The sequence below is a fragment of the Adiantum capillus-veneris genome, chromosome 10 (assembly GCF_014529385.1).
Source record: "Adiantum capillus-veneris isolate H3 chromosome 10, ASM1452938v2, whole genome shotgun sequence".
NCBI classification, from domain to species: domain Eukaryota; kingdom Viridiplantae; phylum Streptophyta; class Polypodiopsida; order Polypodiales; family Pteridaceae; genus Adiantum; species Adiantum capillus-veneris.
In genome coordinates, this window is record NC_140940.1 from 148,677,658 (window position 1) to 148,698,756 (window position 21,099).

At 43.1% G+C, this 21,099-nt stretch overlaps 1 protein-coding gene across 1 annotated transcript in view; it reads left to right on the plus strand.

Annotated features, from left to right (window-relative positions):
• The window catches only part of LOC147449841 (uncharacterized), a 64,790-nt gene extending 45,556 nt beyond the window's left edge, over positions 1-19,234 (plus strand). The window contains exon 3 of the mRNA XM_086522201.1: positions 18,439-19,234. Coding sequence (XP_086378327.1) covers positions 18,439-19,050 — 612 coding nt within the window. The 3' untranslated portion in view covers positions 19,051-19,234. The remainder of the gene's footprint in view (positions 1-18,438) is intronic.
• Positions 19,235-21,099: the final 1,865 nt, after the last annotated feature.

Here is a 21,099-nt window from a genome sequence, read left to right on the forward strand (position 1 = left end):
GCCATATGTTCGAACTTTGAAGCACCTCAATGGCTATAAAAGCCACCCTTTGGTCCTCATTTCTTGATGTTTTATAAGAACATTTGCGTCTATATGACTCATGTTCTTTGGTCTATTTAGTGTAAATTTGTGGTCAAAGTGATGCTTTATGTGTGTGGCATGTGTGTAGGTCAAAAAATGCCAAAAAAAATCCTTTTTTTTCTTGTATTTCCGACCCCGTCTCCGTTTCCTGACTTTTGCGGTCCCGTCCCCATCCCCGTCCCCGTTCCCGACCCCGACCCGCTGTCCCATGTAACTATGGTTAAAAGTGTTTTGCCTATGGTTGAGCAAGCTTGTTGGGATGTAAGAGATGCGCAGGCTCATGCATTGATCGCATTGTCTGTGACACGCGCTATTACTCCTCATATTCATCCAACAAAATCTATAAAACAGGCTTGGGATATCCTGGCTGGTCTTTATGCAAGTCGCAATGAGGTAAAAATTGCATTGCTGCGTAAAGAGTTGGAGTCGAAGATTATGCATGAGGAAGATGAGATGGACACTTTTCTTGCTGGTGTCAAGGATATCAATGAACAACTTATTTTTGCAAGCGAATTCATTTCTGATAGTTCCCTTGTGCAAACTGTTCTTATGCTTCGCCAGAGTTTTACTAGACTTTTGCTAGTACTTAGAGACTTATGACCCAAGGAAATGATGCATTATGCACATTGATAATGCAAGAGTCACTTTCCATAAAAAACAGGGCTAAACAGCGTGCACTTGAACAAGCTTTTATTGCTGCTCAAAGAAGAGGTGGTAATAGCAATGGAACCACTTCTCATGGTTCTTTTGCGAGTGGAAAATCTTATGTTTCTAATGCTTCTGTTGACAGCACTTTGTCTGGGAATTCTGGTGATGAAGGTAAAAAGAAGATGCGTTGCCATTATTGTAAATCTAATGATTACTTGATCAAGCAGTGTCCGAAATTGAAGGCAAAAGAGGCTAAGAAGAAAGAGGTGGATTAACTACAGGGTCCAATACAAGTGCAACTATTGTAGAGTCTTCTGTGAAAGGAAATTGTGATGCTGATGTAGATGCAGAGTGGGCTTTTAGTGCAGAGTGTGCTTATGATCTTGCTGTCCATGATGCATGCATGTCATTTGCTACAGATTTATATGTGTGGTATTTTGACAGTGGTGCTACAAAGCACATTACCTCACATCGTGATTTGTTAACCTCTCTCGGTGATGTCCCTCATGGGAATTCAGTCACTTGTGCCAACAATGCCTCTTGTCCGGTTTAGGGAGTTGGAAAGATTGTGCTTACTGCTGCAAATGGTAGTTCTTTCACACTTGTTGATGCAATTTATATATCTTGGATAAAGAAGAATCTTTTGTCTGTATCTTCGCTTGCTAGACTTGGACTTGTAGTCAAATTTGTGGATGACAGATGTACAGTTCATGATCTCAGTTTTGGTGATGAAATTGTTGCATCTGGCCTTTTGTGCTGTGGGATGTATAAGCTCACTTTGTATGACAAGTGTGGACAAAATTTTGCAAATGCACTTGCAGATTCAAGGGGTATTTCAGATATAAAACTTTGGCATGTACGTTTTGGTCATCTGAATTTTGCAAATTTGCTACGTTTGCGGAAATCTGATATGGTGGCTTCTTTGCTGCCTCTTGAGGCACCTATCAAACATGTTAGTGAAGGCTGTATTTTGGGTAAGATGCAGCGTTCGAAGTTTCTAAAGGATGGTTCAGTTAGGGTTACATGCAGGTTGCAGCTTGTGCATAGTGATATTTGTGGGCCCATGCAAATTCTGTCCTTGGGCAATTACCTTTACTTCGTGACTTTCATTGATGATTACTCCAAGCATACATGGGTATATCCGCTTAAGGAAAAGTCCGAAGTGTTTATGTGCTTCAAACAATTTCTGGCTATGGTTGAAAATGTCTCGAAATGTACTATGGGCACCCTCCATTCAGATCGAGGGGAGAAGTATATGTCTCATGAATTCAATGCATTTTTTGCTAGTCGTGGAATAAAACACCAATGTACAGTGCCGTATACGCCTCAACAAAATGGTACAAAATGGTGTTGCTGAGAGGTAAAACCGTTCACTTACGGAAAGTGCACGATGTATGGTCAAAAGTCAAAGCTTTGCCATATTCGTTTTGGCTTAAGGGCTTAAGGGCATCATGTGTGCCACTTATGTACTTAACATGTGTCCTACAAAAGCTTTGCAGTCTATGACTCCATATGAAGCATGGCATGATAGAAAGCCTTCTATTGAGCACATGCGCGTTTTTGGTTGTTTGGCTTATGCTTTGGTGCCACAAACGCAGCGTAGAAAATTGGATGTTAAGGATGTCAAATGCATTTTTGTTGGTTATAGTGTTGAAAGCAAAGGCTACAGGTTGCTTCATCCGCAAATGAAGCGTATCTTGGTCTCAGGGGATGTTGTGTTTGTGGAAGATTCTGTTCAGCCCTTGCTCTCATGTACTAGAGACAATAATGTAAGCTCATAGGACATTTATGACACTTTGTTGCCTCTTTTCAGTGGTGGAAGTTCGAATGTGAATTCCAATGAGGCAAATGTACAGCCTATGGGGGTTTCTGAAAATGTTACTGTTCAGTCTAGTACTGATGCAGATGTACATGATGTACTTGATGAGGAAAGGGTTGAGAATGAGCAGGCTAGAGGTATGCCAAAATGGATGGTGCATACTTTGCGTGACAGTAAATTGGATGCACCTTTGTCTAGTGGTACTCTTTCATGCTCTCGTCATGCATCTTATGCATCAGATTGTTATGCTTTGGCTATTTCTAGCTTATGTGATGTTGAGGAACCTTTGTCTTTTGATGAAGCACGAAATTCAGAAAATTGGATGGTTGCCATGCAATCGGAATATGATGCACTTATAGAAAATGACACATGGACTTTATGTGATTTGCCTCTTGGCAAAAAGGTCATTGTTACGAAGTGGGTTTACAAGTTGAAACGCAAGCCGGATGGTGAGATTGATCGCTATAAGGCTCCGACTTGTTACAAAGGGTTATACACAACAAAAAGGCATAGATTATGAAGAGACTTTTGCTCCCACTTGTCGTATGACTAGTGTGTATTTTCTATGTGCATTGGCAGCTCATTTTGGTTGGGATGTACATCAATCAAACATTGTTATTCTTTCTTGAATGGTGACATATTTGAGGACGTTTATGTAACGCAACCTTGCGGTTTTGTCAAGAAAGGACAAGAAGATAAAGTGTGCAAATGTAAGAAGCTTTGTATGGGTTGAAGCAATCTCCTCGTGCTTGGTATGAGAAAGTTGACACTCATTTGGTCCAACAGAAAGCACATTGTATGTAAAGCGTGAGGGTGACGTATTTCTCACAGTTGTTCTCTATGTAGATGATTTGTTGATCACTGGACCAAATGAGAGACATATTGTTGAATTTAAGGCTGATTTGAATGCTGCTTTCAAGATGAAAGATTTGGGGCTGTTGCATCATTACTTGGGTATAGAGTTTAAGCAGTGTTATGGTGGTATTGCCTTGTGTCAGACAAGTTACATAGAGACATTACTATGTAAGTTTGGACTTGAGGATTGCAAACATATTGCCACTCTTATGGAAACAGGTTTGAAATTGAGTCTTCATGATGCTGGTGATCTTGACGATGTCACTCTTTACCAAACTGCTGTTGGCTGCCTTATTTATGTATGCAATACAAGGCCGGATGTTTAGTTTGCAGTCTCACAGGTCAACAGATTTATGCATAGCCTAGGGTCTAAGCATTGGTAAGTTGTCAAGAGGATTTTTCGCTACTTGAGTGGCACTTTACATCTTGGCTTGTTTTATCCCAAGGGGGGGATCATTGCCGCCAGATTTACATGCTTTTTCAAACTCAGATTGGGCTAGTTGTTTTGACACACGAGTGTCCACGAGTCGTTTTTGTTTCATGCTCGACAGTTCATGCATATCATGGTTGAGCAAGAAGCAACCTACTGTGGCCACTTCCAGTTGTGAGATTGAGTACAGGCAGTCTTCAATGCTACGGTTGAGTGTATGTGGCTCAGACACCCTATGGCTGATTTGGGTGTTGGACAGGACACTGCCAACACTATCTACACTGATAGTCAGAGCGCGTTGGCAGTTGTGAGGAACCCAGTTTTTCATGCACGCACAAATCACATTGAGGTGCATTACCACTATGTTAGGGAGAGGCTCTCAGCAGGAGAGGTTAGCTTGACTTATGTGCCAACGCAGGACAACCTTGCAGATGTTTTCACAAAGGCATTGTCTCGTGAGAAGTCGAAGCTTTTCGCAAAGCTTTGGGCTTACTTCCCTTTGTGGACTGATCATGTCCTCAGGGCATGGTACTTCCCTATATGTGCCAGCTCTCGTTCACCGCATCACTCCCAGGGGGGATTTGTCACCATATACATGTGGTAGTGATGTGTGTGAACACACTTAGGACCGCCGATGCATTTTTTCCCTCATTAGGAGGTTTTTTCCCCGTGCATTGTATATACGCCTATCACTCTAGGGCTATCTATACACTCTGTTGTGTGCCTTGAGATTCCTTCGTCTTCTCCAAGCTGTGTGGGTTTCCCTGCAACCCTAATTCCAACAGCATGTACGCTTCGAGGGTGTGTCCAGTTCGTGCTCATCTTCTTGTGATAGTTCCTACAACTCTTCCTCTTCTGATATCAGTGATGAGGACAGAACGGGCAAGAAACGACGAAAGAACCAAAGACATGGAAAGAACAAGAAGGCGGCCAAGAAAAACAGATTCCATCAAAGATCTTGGAAATTTTTTGACCCTGCTGAGGAGGATTTATTCTCTTCTGAGAGTTTGGACTCTGATGACCAAATGTTTTATTCAAAGAGGAAGCACTTTTATAGAGCCAATCAATACGACTTTCTCGAAGATAAGAGCAAGAAGATTAAAGATTCAAGGAGGGTGGACAAGCAATAAAATTTGATACCTTTTTAGGTTTTCGAGATGCTCACAAGGCCCTCGCTTTTATTCAAGAGTTTGACATAGCTTTTTATGGAGGTTGCTACTCAGAGCACTCCACGATCAGGAGGGCGACATCCTATTTGAAAGGGAATGCACGCACATGGTGGTCCACTTTTCTGTTACGAAAAGAAGCACTGAAGTGGCTAAAGCTTAAGAGACTTTTTATTTCCTCGTGGCTCACTCAAGACTACGAACGTGACGTGATTACCACATGGAATCATTTTTGGATGGCCAAGGCAGATACTTTGGATACTTATTGCGAGAGATTTTTGGATGTTTTTCTCCCTGCCTCATCTTTTAAAAAGATCAGTTGTAAGCAACAAATCGATCGATTTTTGTGTGGACTTCCCAAACAGATTCGAGACTACTGCTTATTGGAGAAATTTGAGTCCATACAGTAACTGATAGGACATGCTAGGCAAGGGTTTGCGATGCATTCAGGTAACTTGACTTATGCAACAAAACAATTTTCGACGGATGATGACTGAAGAAGAGGAAAGAAAGATACACCTCTCGACCGACAGAGGAACAGAAAGACGAATACCTCAAAATGCGGAAGTGTTTTGACTGTAGGGAACAAGGACATAATTTGCGCAGTGCCCTAAAAAGGCACAAGAATGATGAGAATCTATGGACATGATCGCAATAAGAATTAGTTAATCCGACATCAGTGAGGTTGGGTGTGGATCTAGATACGATTGCTAGGAATCATGAGTCTAGATCTGGATGGATTTTTTGTGATATGATTTGAATGTGATGTGAATGTTCAGTGATTGTCGTCTTTGTGCAAGTATTGGATTTTTGTCGTCTAGTGCGTCGGTACTTAGAGTCGGTGTCTATTGAACTGGTTTATGGCTTATGTCTGATTTTGCAGGCGTAAGTGAGGCCGATTACAATTCTTGCAAGAGGGGGTGTAAGGTGCGGGCTTTGTCCTAGAGTCACTAGAGTATGAGTCAAGGAGAGAAAAGGCGGAATTATCCCACATGTAGTGGTGCAAGGCTATAGAGCTACTTAAAGCTCATTTCATGAATAAACAAACCCATTCCATTTTGCATTACACCTCTCTTGTTTATGGTGAGCTTGTGATGGCTTAGCAACTACTCAAAATCGTGTTTATGAGTCCAAGCTAATCCATCTTGGAACCTATTCTCGTGAAGGATAATCTAGCCTACACACACTCACTTGTGTGCACCATGTTTGTCTTTCATCCACCCTAGCTAGCACGATCCCATTCCCATCAAGTGGTATCAGAGCTATGGTGTGCTAGCTAGAATTGTTGTTATGCTTTTGTGTGTTAGTGATTAGCATCTTCATTAGAGTAATTAGTATTTTTTAATCATCGTTATGGTCCATTGGCATTCTCCATAACTAGTTGCATCCCTCTCTAATTAAGCCCTAATCTAGCTATGTGTGGGGTGTCCCTTGGCACACCCAAGAGGCTACTACTCTCCATGGCTAGGTAGGCTTGATTACGAGGATGATTAGTATCCATTGTTGCATTTTAGTCATTTCTTGGTGTTGATTTTCTAGTTATTTGCATCTTCAATTAGTCTCTCCGATTTCGTGGTCACCAAGCATTAATCATCTCATCCCCGAAGCTCTCTTCGCATTGCGCAAGCTCTCCATAGAGCCCTCAGTTGCTCCATTCCGATATCGGTAGCCCATCTAATCTGATTTACTATTATTAGGTGTGTGAGTTTTGTGTATGTGGCTTATGATACATTTAATGCACGGAATTCTTGGGATATCAAGCTCCTTTGGAGGATATTGATTTTTTTTTTCTTTCTTGTAAATCCCAAGGGCAAACATCAGGGTTGTGCTATCTTTATTTAGACAAAGGGCATCGTGCAAGTAGGAGTAGAAGCTACAAGCGACAACTTTTCGAAATTCAAAATGCCAAATATTAAACTTGATTTTTATTTTAGGCTCAAAAAGGTTGACTCGACTTGCACCATTGTGCTCTAAACCTCACCTCATCTGCTTTTGTGCATCAATTTCAACCGCCCTGTGCTCAACCTCGGCAACATAGCCTCGCCAAAACCTTCTCCCTGAGCACCTTGGCTCGACTCGACCTCAAGCTTTGCATCCTCCGCCTAAATCCACAGCCCGAGCGGCCCGAATACCTACACAAAACGCCAAAACCCCGGGTCAACCTCCTTGCCGCTTCTGCAAGCTCAAATCCTCCTGCTTGCTCAAACCTTGCCTTGTCCACCCTCTTCCGCCGACACCAATTCAGCCTTCGACCTGTTGCATATTCTCGGCTTCAACTTGTTGCATAACCACTCATCCTCTGCATAACGACTTGTTTTTTCTTTTGGCTCGTCATCGACGACTTCTCGAATCTGCGCTCATTGACCGCTGTTGACCGTTTGCCTTGCTTAATTGTACGAGCCTACTGGCTCCAACAAACCCGCCTCCCAACCTGGCCCCACACACAAGCGCAATGGACAGTCAATTCCTACCGAGCTCACTAATTTTAATGGGCAAAAGCAGCTCTAAGGCTACACATTAAATGTGAATCTCCTTCAAAGGCTTGCCACTCTAGCTAAGGGCTGCTTCCCACATGTGCGATCCTTCGAGCACCTAAGCAAAAAGATATCAAGATTTCAAAGCTTCACAAGCTTCGACATTCAAGGGGAGGGAGCTACATTGAGCAAATCAAAGGCGATCGAAGAACTTCAAAACTTCTTTTGGCTACTTCAAAGCAGAAGGCACTACCTCTTTGTGAAGAGGAGCTTCACAAAAGGATTTTTCACCCTCTCTCTCTCTCTCACACACACACACACACACATTAAACTTCAAAATCTTGTAGCCAAGCACAACACTTGCAATGTACGTCATAATCTACATTTATGGATATGATTTTCTAGTTGTGCTCATGTACGGAGTTCCAGACATTGGCCTTGCAGAGTCTCCAAGTGCAAAGGCTGCTCCAAGGCACCATGGGGAAATTCAAAAAATCACTTCGAGGGGAGGGAAATTGGCAGCAGTAGCATTCGCATCCGCATTAGTTTTTGCATCAGTGGTTTTTTGCATTCCACTTGTTTTTCAATAAAGCTCAACACAAAGCTATGGCGTCATCGACATCATTGGCACCAACAAGGTGTTGCTAGAAGACAAAGATTATGAAGCAGTTGAAGACAAGGCATTGAAGAAGATGAACGTGCTCTTGGATTAGAGCGAAGAAGACATTTTTTAGGAGTTTGTTCTTGGATTAGAGTGTTGTTTTTGCTTCTGGATTGGAGTGTTGCTCTTGGATTGGAGTGTTATGCTGTTTGTCTCTTGGATTGGGGATGTATGTTGTCTGTGCTCTTGGATTGGGGATGTATGTTGTCTGTGCTCCTGGATTGGAGATTTGTCTTTCTTCATCAAGTTGTAGCTCAAAGTTCAAGGGGAGGATTCCTCTTTTATTGACATTTTGTGTGGATACTATTGTGTCATATTTAGTGGATAAAGAACCTTCATTGTATTGTCCTAGTCCAAACCTCAAGGGGAGGATTGTAAGGTGTGAGCATTGTCCTAGAGTCACTAGAGTATGAGTCAAGGAGAGAGAAGGTGGAATTATCCCACATGTAGTGGTGCAAGTCTATAGAGCTACTTAAAGCTCACTTCATGAATAAACAAACCCATTCCACTTTGCATTACACCTCTTGTTTATGGTGAGCTTGTGATGCCTTAGCAACTACTCAAGATCGTGTTTATGAGTCCAAGCTAATTCATTTTGGAACCTAATTCGCTTGAGTCCTACACACACTCACTTGTGTGCACCATGTTTGTCTTTCATCCACCCTAGCTAGCACGATCTCATTTCCATAAAGAGGTATGTTACAAACTGATGACGTGGTGTCACGTGACACATCCCAACCCTATGTGTCCGTGGACAAGCTACACCACAACAGGGTTCAGTCAGTCCAATCAATTTAGATTAGCAGTGATCTGGCACTTTTGTGAGTCTATTCGTAGACCGTGCATGCCCAATCACTTAGCATAGATGCATATCCTCTGGTTGCACACAGCATGATCATCGGAATTCCCATCAGAATCCATTAGCATCAGTTAGGGGAATTTTCCAGTGCATCTAGCCTATTTTCCTATTTATTGGTTATGTTCACTTATTATTTTTAAGTGACTTTCCAACAAAAGTAGGTAGGGCAATTTTGCTAAGTTAATATATAAGCAAACCCAAGTTAGCACTTTCTGGCAGAAGAGGCAGCAAGAGCTTCCCGCTCAACAGGCAACTTCTCAGCAGTACCCTCTCACCATCAAGATCCATCGCCATCCTTGCCTAGCCTTGGCGTTTTCCTCACCACAGCCTCGCCTACCCGATCCATTCACTGGCGTTTTCACCCATCTGCAGCAGCCCAAGGCCTTAGCGTTTTTGGTCGCTAGCAGAGCATAAGGCCCAGCGTTTTTGGACTCAGACATCAGCAACTCTCAGCGTTTTTGCAGCAAACACTAACGCTAGGGAAACCAGCAAGACCTCAGTAGTTTGTAGCATTTTTTGGCGAGGAAAAGACTGCAGCTATCAGCGTTTTTAACATCAGTTCAGCCCTGCAGAAAACTCAGATTTTCAGCCTTATGCACAGTAGTAGCAGATCCCCCCCAAGTTGGTTGCAGATGATCCCCCATTTTCAGCCATAAAAACACAGCCAAAACAGTCATTTTCAGCCACCAAAACAGTCCCCGAATTCAGTAGTTAGAAGATCTAAGATTTCAGCCATCAAGTCGTCGTCGTCACCACCGTCGTCGTCATCGGCATAGTCCCATTGCATCAGTCCATTGCATAAGCATTGTACACCTTTGTGCAATCAAAGTAGACCACCCTCGCCGACGAGAGTGGGGCCTTTGGAGGAGGGTTTTACAACCTCTCGGGTGTCGTATCTCTTCTCTCTCCTTCTCTCAGTCTTATTCACTTGCACGCACAATAACCACTCACTTTGTTCGTGACCACAACACTCTACAAGACGGAAAGCTCTCTCTTTCCCTAAGAACTAAAAGGAACCTTGAGCAATAAAGATCACTAATCTTGAGAAAATACAACATTCATTCCGCTGCACCTAACATTGGTATCAGAGCTTTGGAAGTGTTCTACATTGCTCAAGGAAAGAACCACAAGATTTTTTTTTTGCTTGTTGCGATCGCACGAACCCAAGTTTACTTGGGCGTGGCGATTCCTAATCGTGTTTTGTTGAAGAGTGACAGGAATCCCAAGAAAGAAGGGCTTGTCCAGCCTCCCCTTGTGTCTCTTTTCACTCATTGAGAGCGGACCGTGCACTTAGCGGCCGGCCAATCGATGTGAGGTGGGAAAAAGCAACCTTGGTGTGAGCGCAAGGCCGCCAAGGGGTACGTCCACAGAAAGGAGTAGAACTCGGGTGAAGAGAAGATCCTTCTCAAACGCGGTTTGCAAGCGAAAGAAAACCTCAAGAACCTCAAGACCCGCAAGAACCCAAGTTCCTCGTGAACTTAGGAACAGAAGACACACAAGATCCCACGACTTCAGAATGATCATCACAGAAGCGGAATGGATACTTCGCTTGGAGGTGATGAGCATGAGAGAGGCGAAGAAGAATTTTCCCCACTAGGAGGTTTTTCTGACTCTTCAACATCTACGACAAAGATTGCACGAACTCCTATGGAGGAGTTAGACCAAGAAAGAGAAGCAGAAAGAAAAGCCTACGAAGAAGACATGGCAGCCATAGAGCGCCAGTACCAAGAAAGAATGGCAGCCATAGCGCGTGAGAGCGAGTAAGCACGCTTGGAAGCCAAAGCAAGAGAAGCAGAATTTGATCGAGAGAACAAAGAAATGCAAGCCAAGTTTGATCATGAGAACAAAGCAATAAGGCAAGAGATGTTGCGACTCTTTTCTCGAATACAGGCACAGATGCAACAAGATCGGGAAAAGGAGACTCTCTCAGTCTCTTCTTCTCCCAAGCATGACACACAGGATTTGCATGATTGTGTGAAGCATGATGATGATTTGATTGACAATGACTTGCATGATGATTTGAATGACAAGGATAAGCATGATGATTTGGATGCCAATGATTTGCATAAAGATTTGGATGACAATGACAAGCATGATGATTTGCATGATCAAGATGTGATTTCTCCCAAGCATGATGAGTTGCATGAAGATGATGTGATTGTTCACAAGGATGATATGTTAGTGGATGCTTTTTCTAAGGAAGCTAACCTCGTTGCAGATTCGATCAATCACGAAGAACCGATCTTGGCTTTCGAGTCGAGGTCCAAAGAACCCCCACATGACGATTCGATCATTCAGGAAGGACCTCTGTTCGAGTGTTTCATTCGTGATCGTTTCTTGTATTTATATCAGCGTCTTTATGTGATCCCTTTTCCTAGGCATAACATATTGTACGTTGAGCACGTTTCACTCATGAATGAGCACGGATGTATGCGAATTTTTCATGAAAAGCTGACAAGTATGCATTCAAGGAAGTCACATTCCCTGTCTCTTCCTTGGCACGACACATTCGTAGAACGAGCACATGAAAGTATGAGCACCAAGCATGGGCATTTGCGTTGTGAATTGCCACAGTTGATTGCTTTAGATCAAAAGAGAAAGATTCGATCTCATTATTTGCGTGTATGTGGTGAACGGTTTGGCACTCCGTCTATTGGTTCATCTACATTGCATGCACAGTCTTTGAGGAAGACACGATTTTTTCCACTCACTTTACATGGAGTAGATATGTTCATGGTTTTGTGTTGGAAATGGTTTCAGGAATTTTCAGCCATGGAGATTCTTGAAGACGGAAGAAGCAGGGCTCTAGACGAAGTTGAAGCAAGGAAGGAGATTCAAAAGATTTTGTCACTTTCGGCGCGGCCCAAAGAAGTAAGCGTTCAAGTACCGCTCGACCCACACATCAGAGTGGGCCGGCGAAGAGTCCCTTCCAGGATTCTGGATGCTATTGGCGATCTCCCTCGACGCCATACAGTTCGGTACCAATACCTCACTTTGAAAAGGAGAGGATGTGACGTGACACATCCCAACCCTATGTGTCCGTGGACAAGCTACACCACAGCAGGGTTCAGTCAGTCCAGTCAGTTTAGATTAGCAGTGATCTGGCACTTTTGTGAGTCTATTCGTAGATCGTGCATGCCTAGTCACTTAGCATAGATGCATATCCTCCGGTTGCACACAGCATGACCATCGGAATTCCCATCAGAATCCATTAGCATCAGTTAGGGGAATTTTCCAGTGCATTTAGCCTATTTTCCTATTTATTGGTTATTTTCACTTATTATTTTTAAGTGACTTTCCAACAAAAGTAGGTAGGGCAATTTTGCTAAGTTAATATATAAGCAAACCCAAGTTAGCACTTTCTGGCAGAAGAGGCAGCAGGAGCTTCCCGCTCAACAGGCAACTTCTCAGCAGTACCCCCTCACCATCATCCTCGCCATCCTTGCCTAGCCTTGGCGTTTTCCTCACCACAGCCTCGCCTACCCGATCCATTCAGTGGCGCTTTCACCCATCTGCAGCAGCAACCCAAGGCCTTAGCGTTTTTGGTCGCTAGCAGAGCATAAGGCCCAACGTTTTTGGACTCAGACATCAGCAACTCTCAACGTTTTTGCAGCAAACACTAACGCTAGGGAAACAAGCAAGACCTCAGTAGTTTGTAGCATTTTTTGGCGAGGAAAAGACTGCAGCTATCAGCGTTTTTAACATCAGTTCAGCCCTGCAGAAAACGCAGATTTTCAACCTTATGCACAGTAGTAGCAGATCCCCCCCAAGTTGGTTGCAGATGATCCCCCATTTTCAGCCATAAAAACGCAGCCAAAACAGTCATTTTCAGCCACCGAAACAGTCCCTGAATTCAGCAGTTAGAAGATCTCAGATTTCAGCCATCAAGTCGTCGTCGTCACCACCGTCGTCGTCATCGGCATAGTCCCATTGCATCAGTCCATTGCATACGCATTGTACACCTTTGTGCAATCAAAGTAGACCACTCTCGCCGACGAGAGTGGGGCCTTCGGAGGAGGGTTTTACAACCTCTCGGGTGTCGTATCTCTTCTCTCTCCTTCTCTCAGTCTCATTCACTTGCACGCACAATAACCACTCACTTTGTTCGTGACCACATCACTCTACAAGACGGAAAGCTCTCTCTTTCCCTAAGAACTAAAAGGAACCTTGAGCAATAAAGATCACTAATCTTGAGAAAATACAACATTCATTCCGCTGCACCTTACATGTGGCAGAACTGTACGGACGGCCAGATAACGCGCTGACGTGTTGACATGGCAAGCCGTACGGAATCTTCGTGAAATTTGTTGACAGTGCGGACCTGGCAGCGTACAGATTTCCGCTATTCACGCTGCCAGCTTTTGGGCTATTTGTTTTTAAGTTTGCAGCTTTTCATGTAATAGCTTTTGAGTTTGAAGGCCAAGGGTCTAAAAATATGAACCTAGAGCCACTCATTCTCTCAGTTAGCTGACGAGCTTTTGAGCAGAGAGGGTCTGCAAAATTGTAACTTCTCTCAAGCATTAATATAAATTTAAATACCGAAAGAGGTGCCATGTCACAAGACGGGCACCACGTGCCAATAGAAAAGAACAGACTGAACAGACTTTTAGCACTTCAATAACAACTGAACTGAAAGAGAGAGACGACAAGCGATACGGAGTGGCGGAATTCCACCCCAAAGAGTATTGGCCCCAAACCTTGGCGCTCCTTTCGGTATTTCTTTATATTGCATCAACACAATACAAGCCGGTACTCCAGACTCTGCACCTTCTTCAGGAAGCATGCCAGAGAATGAGCCCTAACCTCATATTTAAAGGCCCTAGACCCCAAAAGCAGTTTACAGTAAAAAGCCTTCAAACTCAAAAGCATCTGCTGCAAAAGAAATGCCAAAAAGTTGCGAGTGTAAATCACGGAAATCCGTATAGCAGTCAGCGCAAAACGTGGAAATGTGTACAATCTGCCACGTCATCATGTCAACGCAATTTCCGGAATTTCCGTATAGTTGCCACGTCATCAGTTGCTCCGCCAGCCTTTTCTCTGTGTGTGTGGGTGGGTCTTGCTTTATTTTAATCCTTTATGTCACTGGGGGCCCATGTGTGTCAGATAAGTTGGTAGGACTTCTTCTTCTGTTACTTGTTCTTCTTAGGGTTTAGTCCCCTCGGCCGGCATCTGCAAGTTGGCTCCCTTCTTCAGAGCTTTAATACGTCAGCAGTTTGTGACACGCCAGATTTTGGGGCCAATACCTTTGGGCACGGAACTACGCCGGGTCGTGTTGACTCTATTGAATTGTGATTTAAGTTTTGTCAAGTGTTTTTTAATAACTCTCTAGAGTGTCGTGCCAGATTTCCGACTTGGGGTGTCCAAAGTCTAATGACATGGTAGAACTGTATGGACGATTGGAAAATGCGCTGACATGTTGGCGTGGCAAGCTGTACGGAATCCCGTGAAATGCGCTAATAGTGCTACGTGGCAGCGTACGGATTTTCGCGATTCGTGTTGACAGCTTTTGGGCTATTAGCTTTTGAGTTTGTAGCTTTTCATGTATACTTTTGAGTTTGAAGGTCCAAGGTATCTATAAATATGAACCTAGGGCCACTCATTCTCTGAGTTAGCTGACGAGCTTCTGAGCAAAGAGTGCCCGCGAGAATTGTAACTTTGCTCAAGCATTAAAGTAAAAATAAATACCGAAAGGGGTGCTTGTGAAGTGTTTTTAAGTGATTCTCCAGTGTGTAGTGCCAAATTTTCGACTTGTGTAACAGGAACTTCGCTACTCGTTGTCTCTCTCTCTCTCTCAATTCAATTGTTTTGAAGTGCTAAAAGTATGTTTCAATCTGTTCTTTTTAGGTGTGTGCTCTTCTGAAAGCATACCGGTCCATCAAGAGCAGATAGAGCAAGATGGCGCTTTCAGATTCTGAAGAACCCCCCCCCCCCCCTCCCCCCACTTTTTTTTTCCAGGAGAAAAACGGGTCATACGTCAACCTATAGATGGAAGCTATGGAGTGGGATGAAGAAGAAATGACAAGAGGAGGAGTAGAAGAAGGAATATGAGTTCATTTTGGCCATAAAAAGCTCTAAAAGCATGCTTTTCGATGCTTTTCAATGTTGCACATGCCTCTAAAATCTCTTCAACGGTTCAGAATGTGGATATGCAACAACAGTCAAATTTGATACTCTCAATGCACGTGCAAAATTAATGTTTTGGAAAGCTCTTGTTATTTGTGTGTTGATAACAGGTAATAGGAGCGAGGACCATGCATTTGAAAGCATTTGGGGCACATCCACTCTTTTGCAATGAGAAGAATGTCACGGGGACGGGCACCACGTGCCAACGGAAAAGAACAGATTGAACAACTTTAAGCACTTCAAATAATACCGAATTGTAGGAGATGCACGACACACGAGTAGCGGAGTTCCACCCCAAGAGAGCACCAGTGTGACATGAAATGTTTCGGGATTTCGTGCATTTTGGGGTTTCGAGGTTTCTGAAACGTTTCGTTTTGAGGCTCAAAGAAAGCGAAACACATGTTTTGTTTTACATGTATGTACCTATAATTATACAATGAATATACATATAAATTTACCTGTCAAAACATGTGAAATACCAAAATCTGGATGTGAGACTTGAGTCACAAATGAACAACGTATCGATTTTGTGAAGTAGCCTAGCTTTAAAAATTCCCAAATGGGTGGTTTAAGGTCAAAGGGGGCCCAAAAAACAAAGTTGACTCATTACGTCCGTTTCGTCGAAACGTTTCGGCCGTTCTGCCGTTTCGGGGTTTCAAAGGGTCGAAGCACGTTTTTATGTCACACTGGCTCAGAGCACTGGCCCCAAACGTTGGCGCCCCTTACGGTATTTCTTTATATTGCTTGAACTTAGTACAACACTGGTACTCGCGCTCTGCACCTTCATCTAGACGAGTACCAGAGTATGAGCCCTCTGCACATATTTAAAGGCCCTTGGCCTATGAAAAGTAGCTACATGAAAAGCCTTCAAACTTAAAAGCATCTGGTCTCAAAAGCACGAGTGCCAAAAAGCTTCCAACCTAAATTACGAAAATCCGTACAGGTGCCACATGGCATTGTCAGCGCGCATCGAGGGAATGTCCGTATAACTTGCCACGTCAGCATGTCAACACGATTTGCGGGGGTTCCGACTATGGCGAGACCTTTTCACCTGAGGATGGCGACCATTCAGAAAGTTCTAGCTCTTGCTGCCTTTTTCGGGTGGCCCATATTTCAGATGGATGTAGTTAGCTTTTCTCAACGACGACTTAAACCGTGGAGGGTTCTTGGATCGAGATTTGAGTGAGATGGTTTGTAGGTATTGAAGGCTCTCTATGGCTTGACGCAAGCCGCTCGAGCGTGGTACCCAAAGATAGACTCTTTCTTTCTACGAAACTCCTTTCGACGCTCTTCTGCAGACCCATATTTATACATTTACAGTGAGGGAGGATTGGTGCCTCTTGTTATCCTCTATGTGGACGATCTTGTGATTACTTGTAGCCATCTTGAGCACATCCGCATTATTATGGAGACCTTGGCTAAGGAGTTTGAGATGACAGATCTCCGGCTTGCTTCATTACTTTCTTGGATTGGAGATACGGCAGATAGAGGGGGCCATATCTCTCTCTCAGCAGCGCTATGTCCAAGAGTTGTGGGAAGCATTTGGTATGGTAGAGTGTAAACCTATTTCATCGTTTATAAATCTCAATCAAAAGTTTTCACAGTATGACCCCTCAAATGTAGCAGATGCTACAAAGTATCGGAAACTGGTCGGCTCTCTTAGTTGGGTTCTCAACACCTGGTTTGATGTCAGTTTCCCGGTGGGACTTCTTAGCTCTTTAATGTACAGACCCGCCAAGTCACGGATGCAGCAGTCTCTTCTGCGGTATTTGAAGGCGACCAAGTCATTAAGAATTCATTATGCGGCTAGAAGTACGGACTCCAAGATCGTTCTTCGAGGATGGAGTGATTCAGATTGGTGTGGAGATCCATATGGACGATGGTCGTCTACAATTACACCTTTTCCTTTGGCTTAGGAGCAATCTCATGAAGCAATAAGAAAGCCTCCAGTTGCCTCTTCATCCACAGAGGCTGAGCATAGTGCTATTTGCAGTGCTACATGTGAGTCAGTGTGGTTATGGAGGCTACTTATGGAGATTGGATTTCCCCAGCAGACGATCACGATGTACTATGACAACCATAGCTGTATAGCCATTGCGAGGAACGAGGTATTTCATGCATATAGAAATACAATACCATTTTGTTCGTGAGAAGACCAAGGATGGCTCTATTCTACTAGAGTATATTCCGACGTCAGATAACCGTGCTGATATTTTCATCAAACCTCTTCCACAGGTGACATTATCCTCTCATGCCAAATCCCTTTCACTTCTTTCTTGTCTAGGGGCTGGCGGGGGGGGGTGGTAGAGTTCAGATTCCTTCGGTGGTGGCTCCATGATCCCTAAGGAGCAGGTTAGGGAGTGAGCTGTTTTGTTGCTGTGCCTGGCGATATCTGAGGTAGACATACCTTCTCAGCAGTGCACTCCACGTTGTTGCCCACCCGGTAGGCTGGATGGGGTGGGCTACATTTCTCTCTACATTTGGGCTACATTTCTCTCTAGTGTTTTCTCTTTCTAGATGCTGTAGCGTTTTCTCTCCTTTCTCTAGGGTTTTTGAGCACCTCTCTCTCTCTCTCTCTCTCTCTCTCTCTCTCTCTCTCTCTCTAGTGCTCCTCTTCGCCTTTGCAGAGACACCCAACTTGTAGGCCTACTGTTCGCAGATTGCACCTGCACCCGTTCGGTGGGTGATACGTGATAGGGGGTTGTCTACGAGGAGATTTGTCGTGATAGATCCGAAATCTGTTGGCTGCCTATTTGCTCGTAGTTGTAGACGAGATCACCACCGGATTCACCCTTTTCTGTTGCAACTTTGATACCCTATGCCTGTAAAGTTGTAAATCAATCAAATTGAAGAAGTCTGTGTCTATTTTTGTGGCCTTCTGCTCCTCTTCTTTGCTTCTCTCTCTCTCTCTCTCTCTCTCTCTCTCTCTCTCTCTCTCTCAAAAGTATGTGGTGGATTTTGTTCATTTGAATCACATGATATTTGATGGTTAAGCATCCGCTAAAGAATTGCGTAAATTTCCATCAAGAAGTTCGAAGGGTTTATATGGCTACTTGCATGTCAATCACGGTCAAGAGTTGCACTACATTTGTATTATATTTAGTTTTGCTTTTGTTATTTGCACGCACTTCTATCTTTTTTGAAGCATTGGTATGGACTTTTGAATCCTCTGTATTTACTTGTATTTGTTTTGAGATGTATTTCAAATATTGCAACGTGACATGGATGATACCTTATATTGCTCATTGAGGGGAGTTAGTTCGGGCTGTTGTATTGAAGTGCTTTTGAGTATTGATGGATCTTTTGGCTGTGTTTGTTCCAGCTTTCTCTTCCAGGCTGCAGCAGGATAAGTGCTGATGCCGTCGTAAGAATGGTCGAGAGACACACAAACCGGAAATTCTCAGGTGTTGCCAATTTGAAGCAGTTACGAATCAGGAATATGGATGGTTTTACAAAGGAGCATTTAGATAAGTTGCAAAAGATGGTGGGTGTGAAAACGCAGGAGCAATCAACGGCAGCAAGGAAACCGCAATTTTATCATCAAAAGCATTACAGTATGTTTCAGGATGATGATAGAGCAATCGATGTGGAAGAGTGCCCTATGTGTACCAGTGTAAGACTGGTTTATGATTGTACAAGAGAGAAATGCCAGCAGAAAAAGGGAGTCGGGACCTATGATTGTCGGGCTTGTATTCTATGCATAGTTCGCTGTGAAGCATGTGGGAGATGCATCACCGACAATGATTATGAGGAAACCTTCTCTCTTGATGTTTTATGCTCATGTTGCTGGCTTGGCTCGCCTAAATGTGCAGAATGCAATAGGCCTGCTAGTGAGTGCGATCCGAATCATTTGATCAGGACGCCAGAAATTACCACCGTTTTCCATAGAACTTTGCCAGAAACAGAAGGATCAAAAATCAGTGTTTGTCCCTAAAGCCCGAGTCGAATAGGGCCCCCTTGGTTTACATCACGATTTAGTACTCTGTTCATATATTAGGCACCCATTCTTTTGACTGGATTGAGGCGGTTATTTGTACATAAAACAATTTTGTAACAAAAATGCCAAAAAACTGATTAATAAAAAAAAAGGTGTCATCGAATTGATGACACCCTTACCACACAGGTTCAAACCTTCAGCTATATTTTTTTGTGGATTAGCTCTTGATGGCAGCCTTTCGTATGAGGAGTTGTTTATGCTGATTTTCTTTTACTATGGCAATAACTTGCAGAAATTTCTGAAGAGGCTTGTTGAGTTTTGGCACGAATCAATTATTCAAGAGGTAATGGCTGTCATCATTCAGTTTCGTTGCAAAAGAGGTGGTCCATTCCCAAAGTGTGAACACGCTTGTTGTTCGAGCCTATATGATTGTTATCAGGTATATATCTTACTGACAGTCTTTCAAAAAAAAAAACTTGACTTGGGTGGAAGGCCGATAGGCTAAGTTCCAATTTGTGACATTGGAATTTATGCTCGACCTAATAACATTGACATGGCTACATGGTTGAGGCCGGTTTTCAAGATGGTTCACTTTTAAGTTGGCATCCTGGTTATTTTCATTAGAAGGTGTCACTCACTCAAAACTACATGACAAGGTTACACAACTTGTATTGCACGCGATTCTCTCTCGTGCACAGAATTCCCCAAATGGTCTCTTTGTTGTGCTGGTTTCTTGAATCATACCACTGTTGTGTATCTAACCACGAAGATTTTGCTGTGCTCCATTTTAAGTTTCTAAAGATAGATTGGCAACCTTATATTGTGTTTGTAGACATGCTAAAAGCAGTAAGTGGATCGAAAAAGTTATGGACTGATCTCTATTTTCTTTTTTCTTTCTCATTGCTGAAGTGTTGGGTATTATTGATTCATATGGTTTCCCTCTATACATCGCCTTCTAGGTTGCCAATATGAGTCACTAAACATTGATGATGTTTAGTATTTAGAGTTTTCGTGCATGACTATATCAGTAAACATTATTCTATAGGTGCTATGTTTGTTTTGACTTTAAAAACTTTAAGAATGTACAACTTGAATCTTTAATGCTAGCCAAGGGGTTATGGGGAATGTGAGAAATTGTTGGTTACCAGTCCCTCCTGGTAAGGAACGATCACTTGCAAGGCCCTAAATCATGGAACTAAAGTTCATTCCACATGGTTTAGATGAGGTGTAACAAGTAGAAGGTACCAGGGTGGTTGGATCTTGACGTGCATTGGGCTATATGTTTTCACACACACATTGTACAAGCTAGTTTAGTTTAAATTTAATCATCTAGCCACCAACGAGCAGAAGTGCCACCTCTCGAAGACATGTAAGCAAGAGGAATGCTAAAGGTGAACGTAATATCATCCGAAAACCTCATTTGCATCACATACATTTCCATTGCTGCCTTATACGTTTAAAACAACGGTTTCTAATGTGCCTTGTGTGACCATAATGCTAACAATGCAAGTATCAGCATGAACGAGACCTCCGTCTCTCATGGGTCATGTCTATAGACTCTGAATGTCACACATCTGTTATATGGATGCCAAGAAAGCAAAACTATGGTAAGAAATCTTGGGACAAAATCGGCAATCTCTCCCCTAAAAACTGAGCTAGCAAATCTCAACCATAAACGATGCCAAAATGGCAAGAAAGTGGGAGAGATCACTCGACCACTGCACAATAATAACCATGATCAACCACATCAAAACTGATGCTCGCATGTGTGTAAAACGACTCTACAATAAGTATACAATGTAGAGTCTATAATCTGCACGCATAGACAACGTTGACCAAGTAAGCTCCCAATCTGGAACAAACAACTCAACCAAGTGTGAAGTGCATAGCCATACACACAAGTGATGAGTAAACACAGTGCTCAAACAACATCCCATAAGAAAACTCGCTGCAAAGATCTGACAACGATCCAAAAACCTATAGAACTTGTAAAGTCTATGACTATTTGTAATATGTAGGCACAAGAGCATATGCAAATCTCACCTC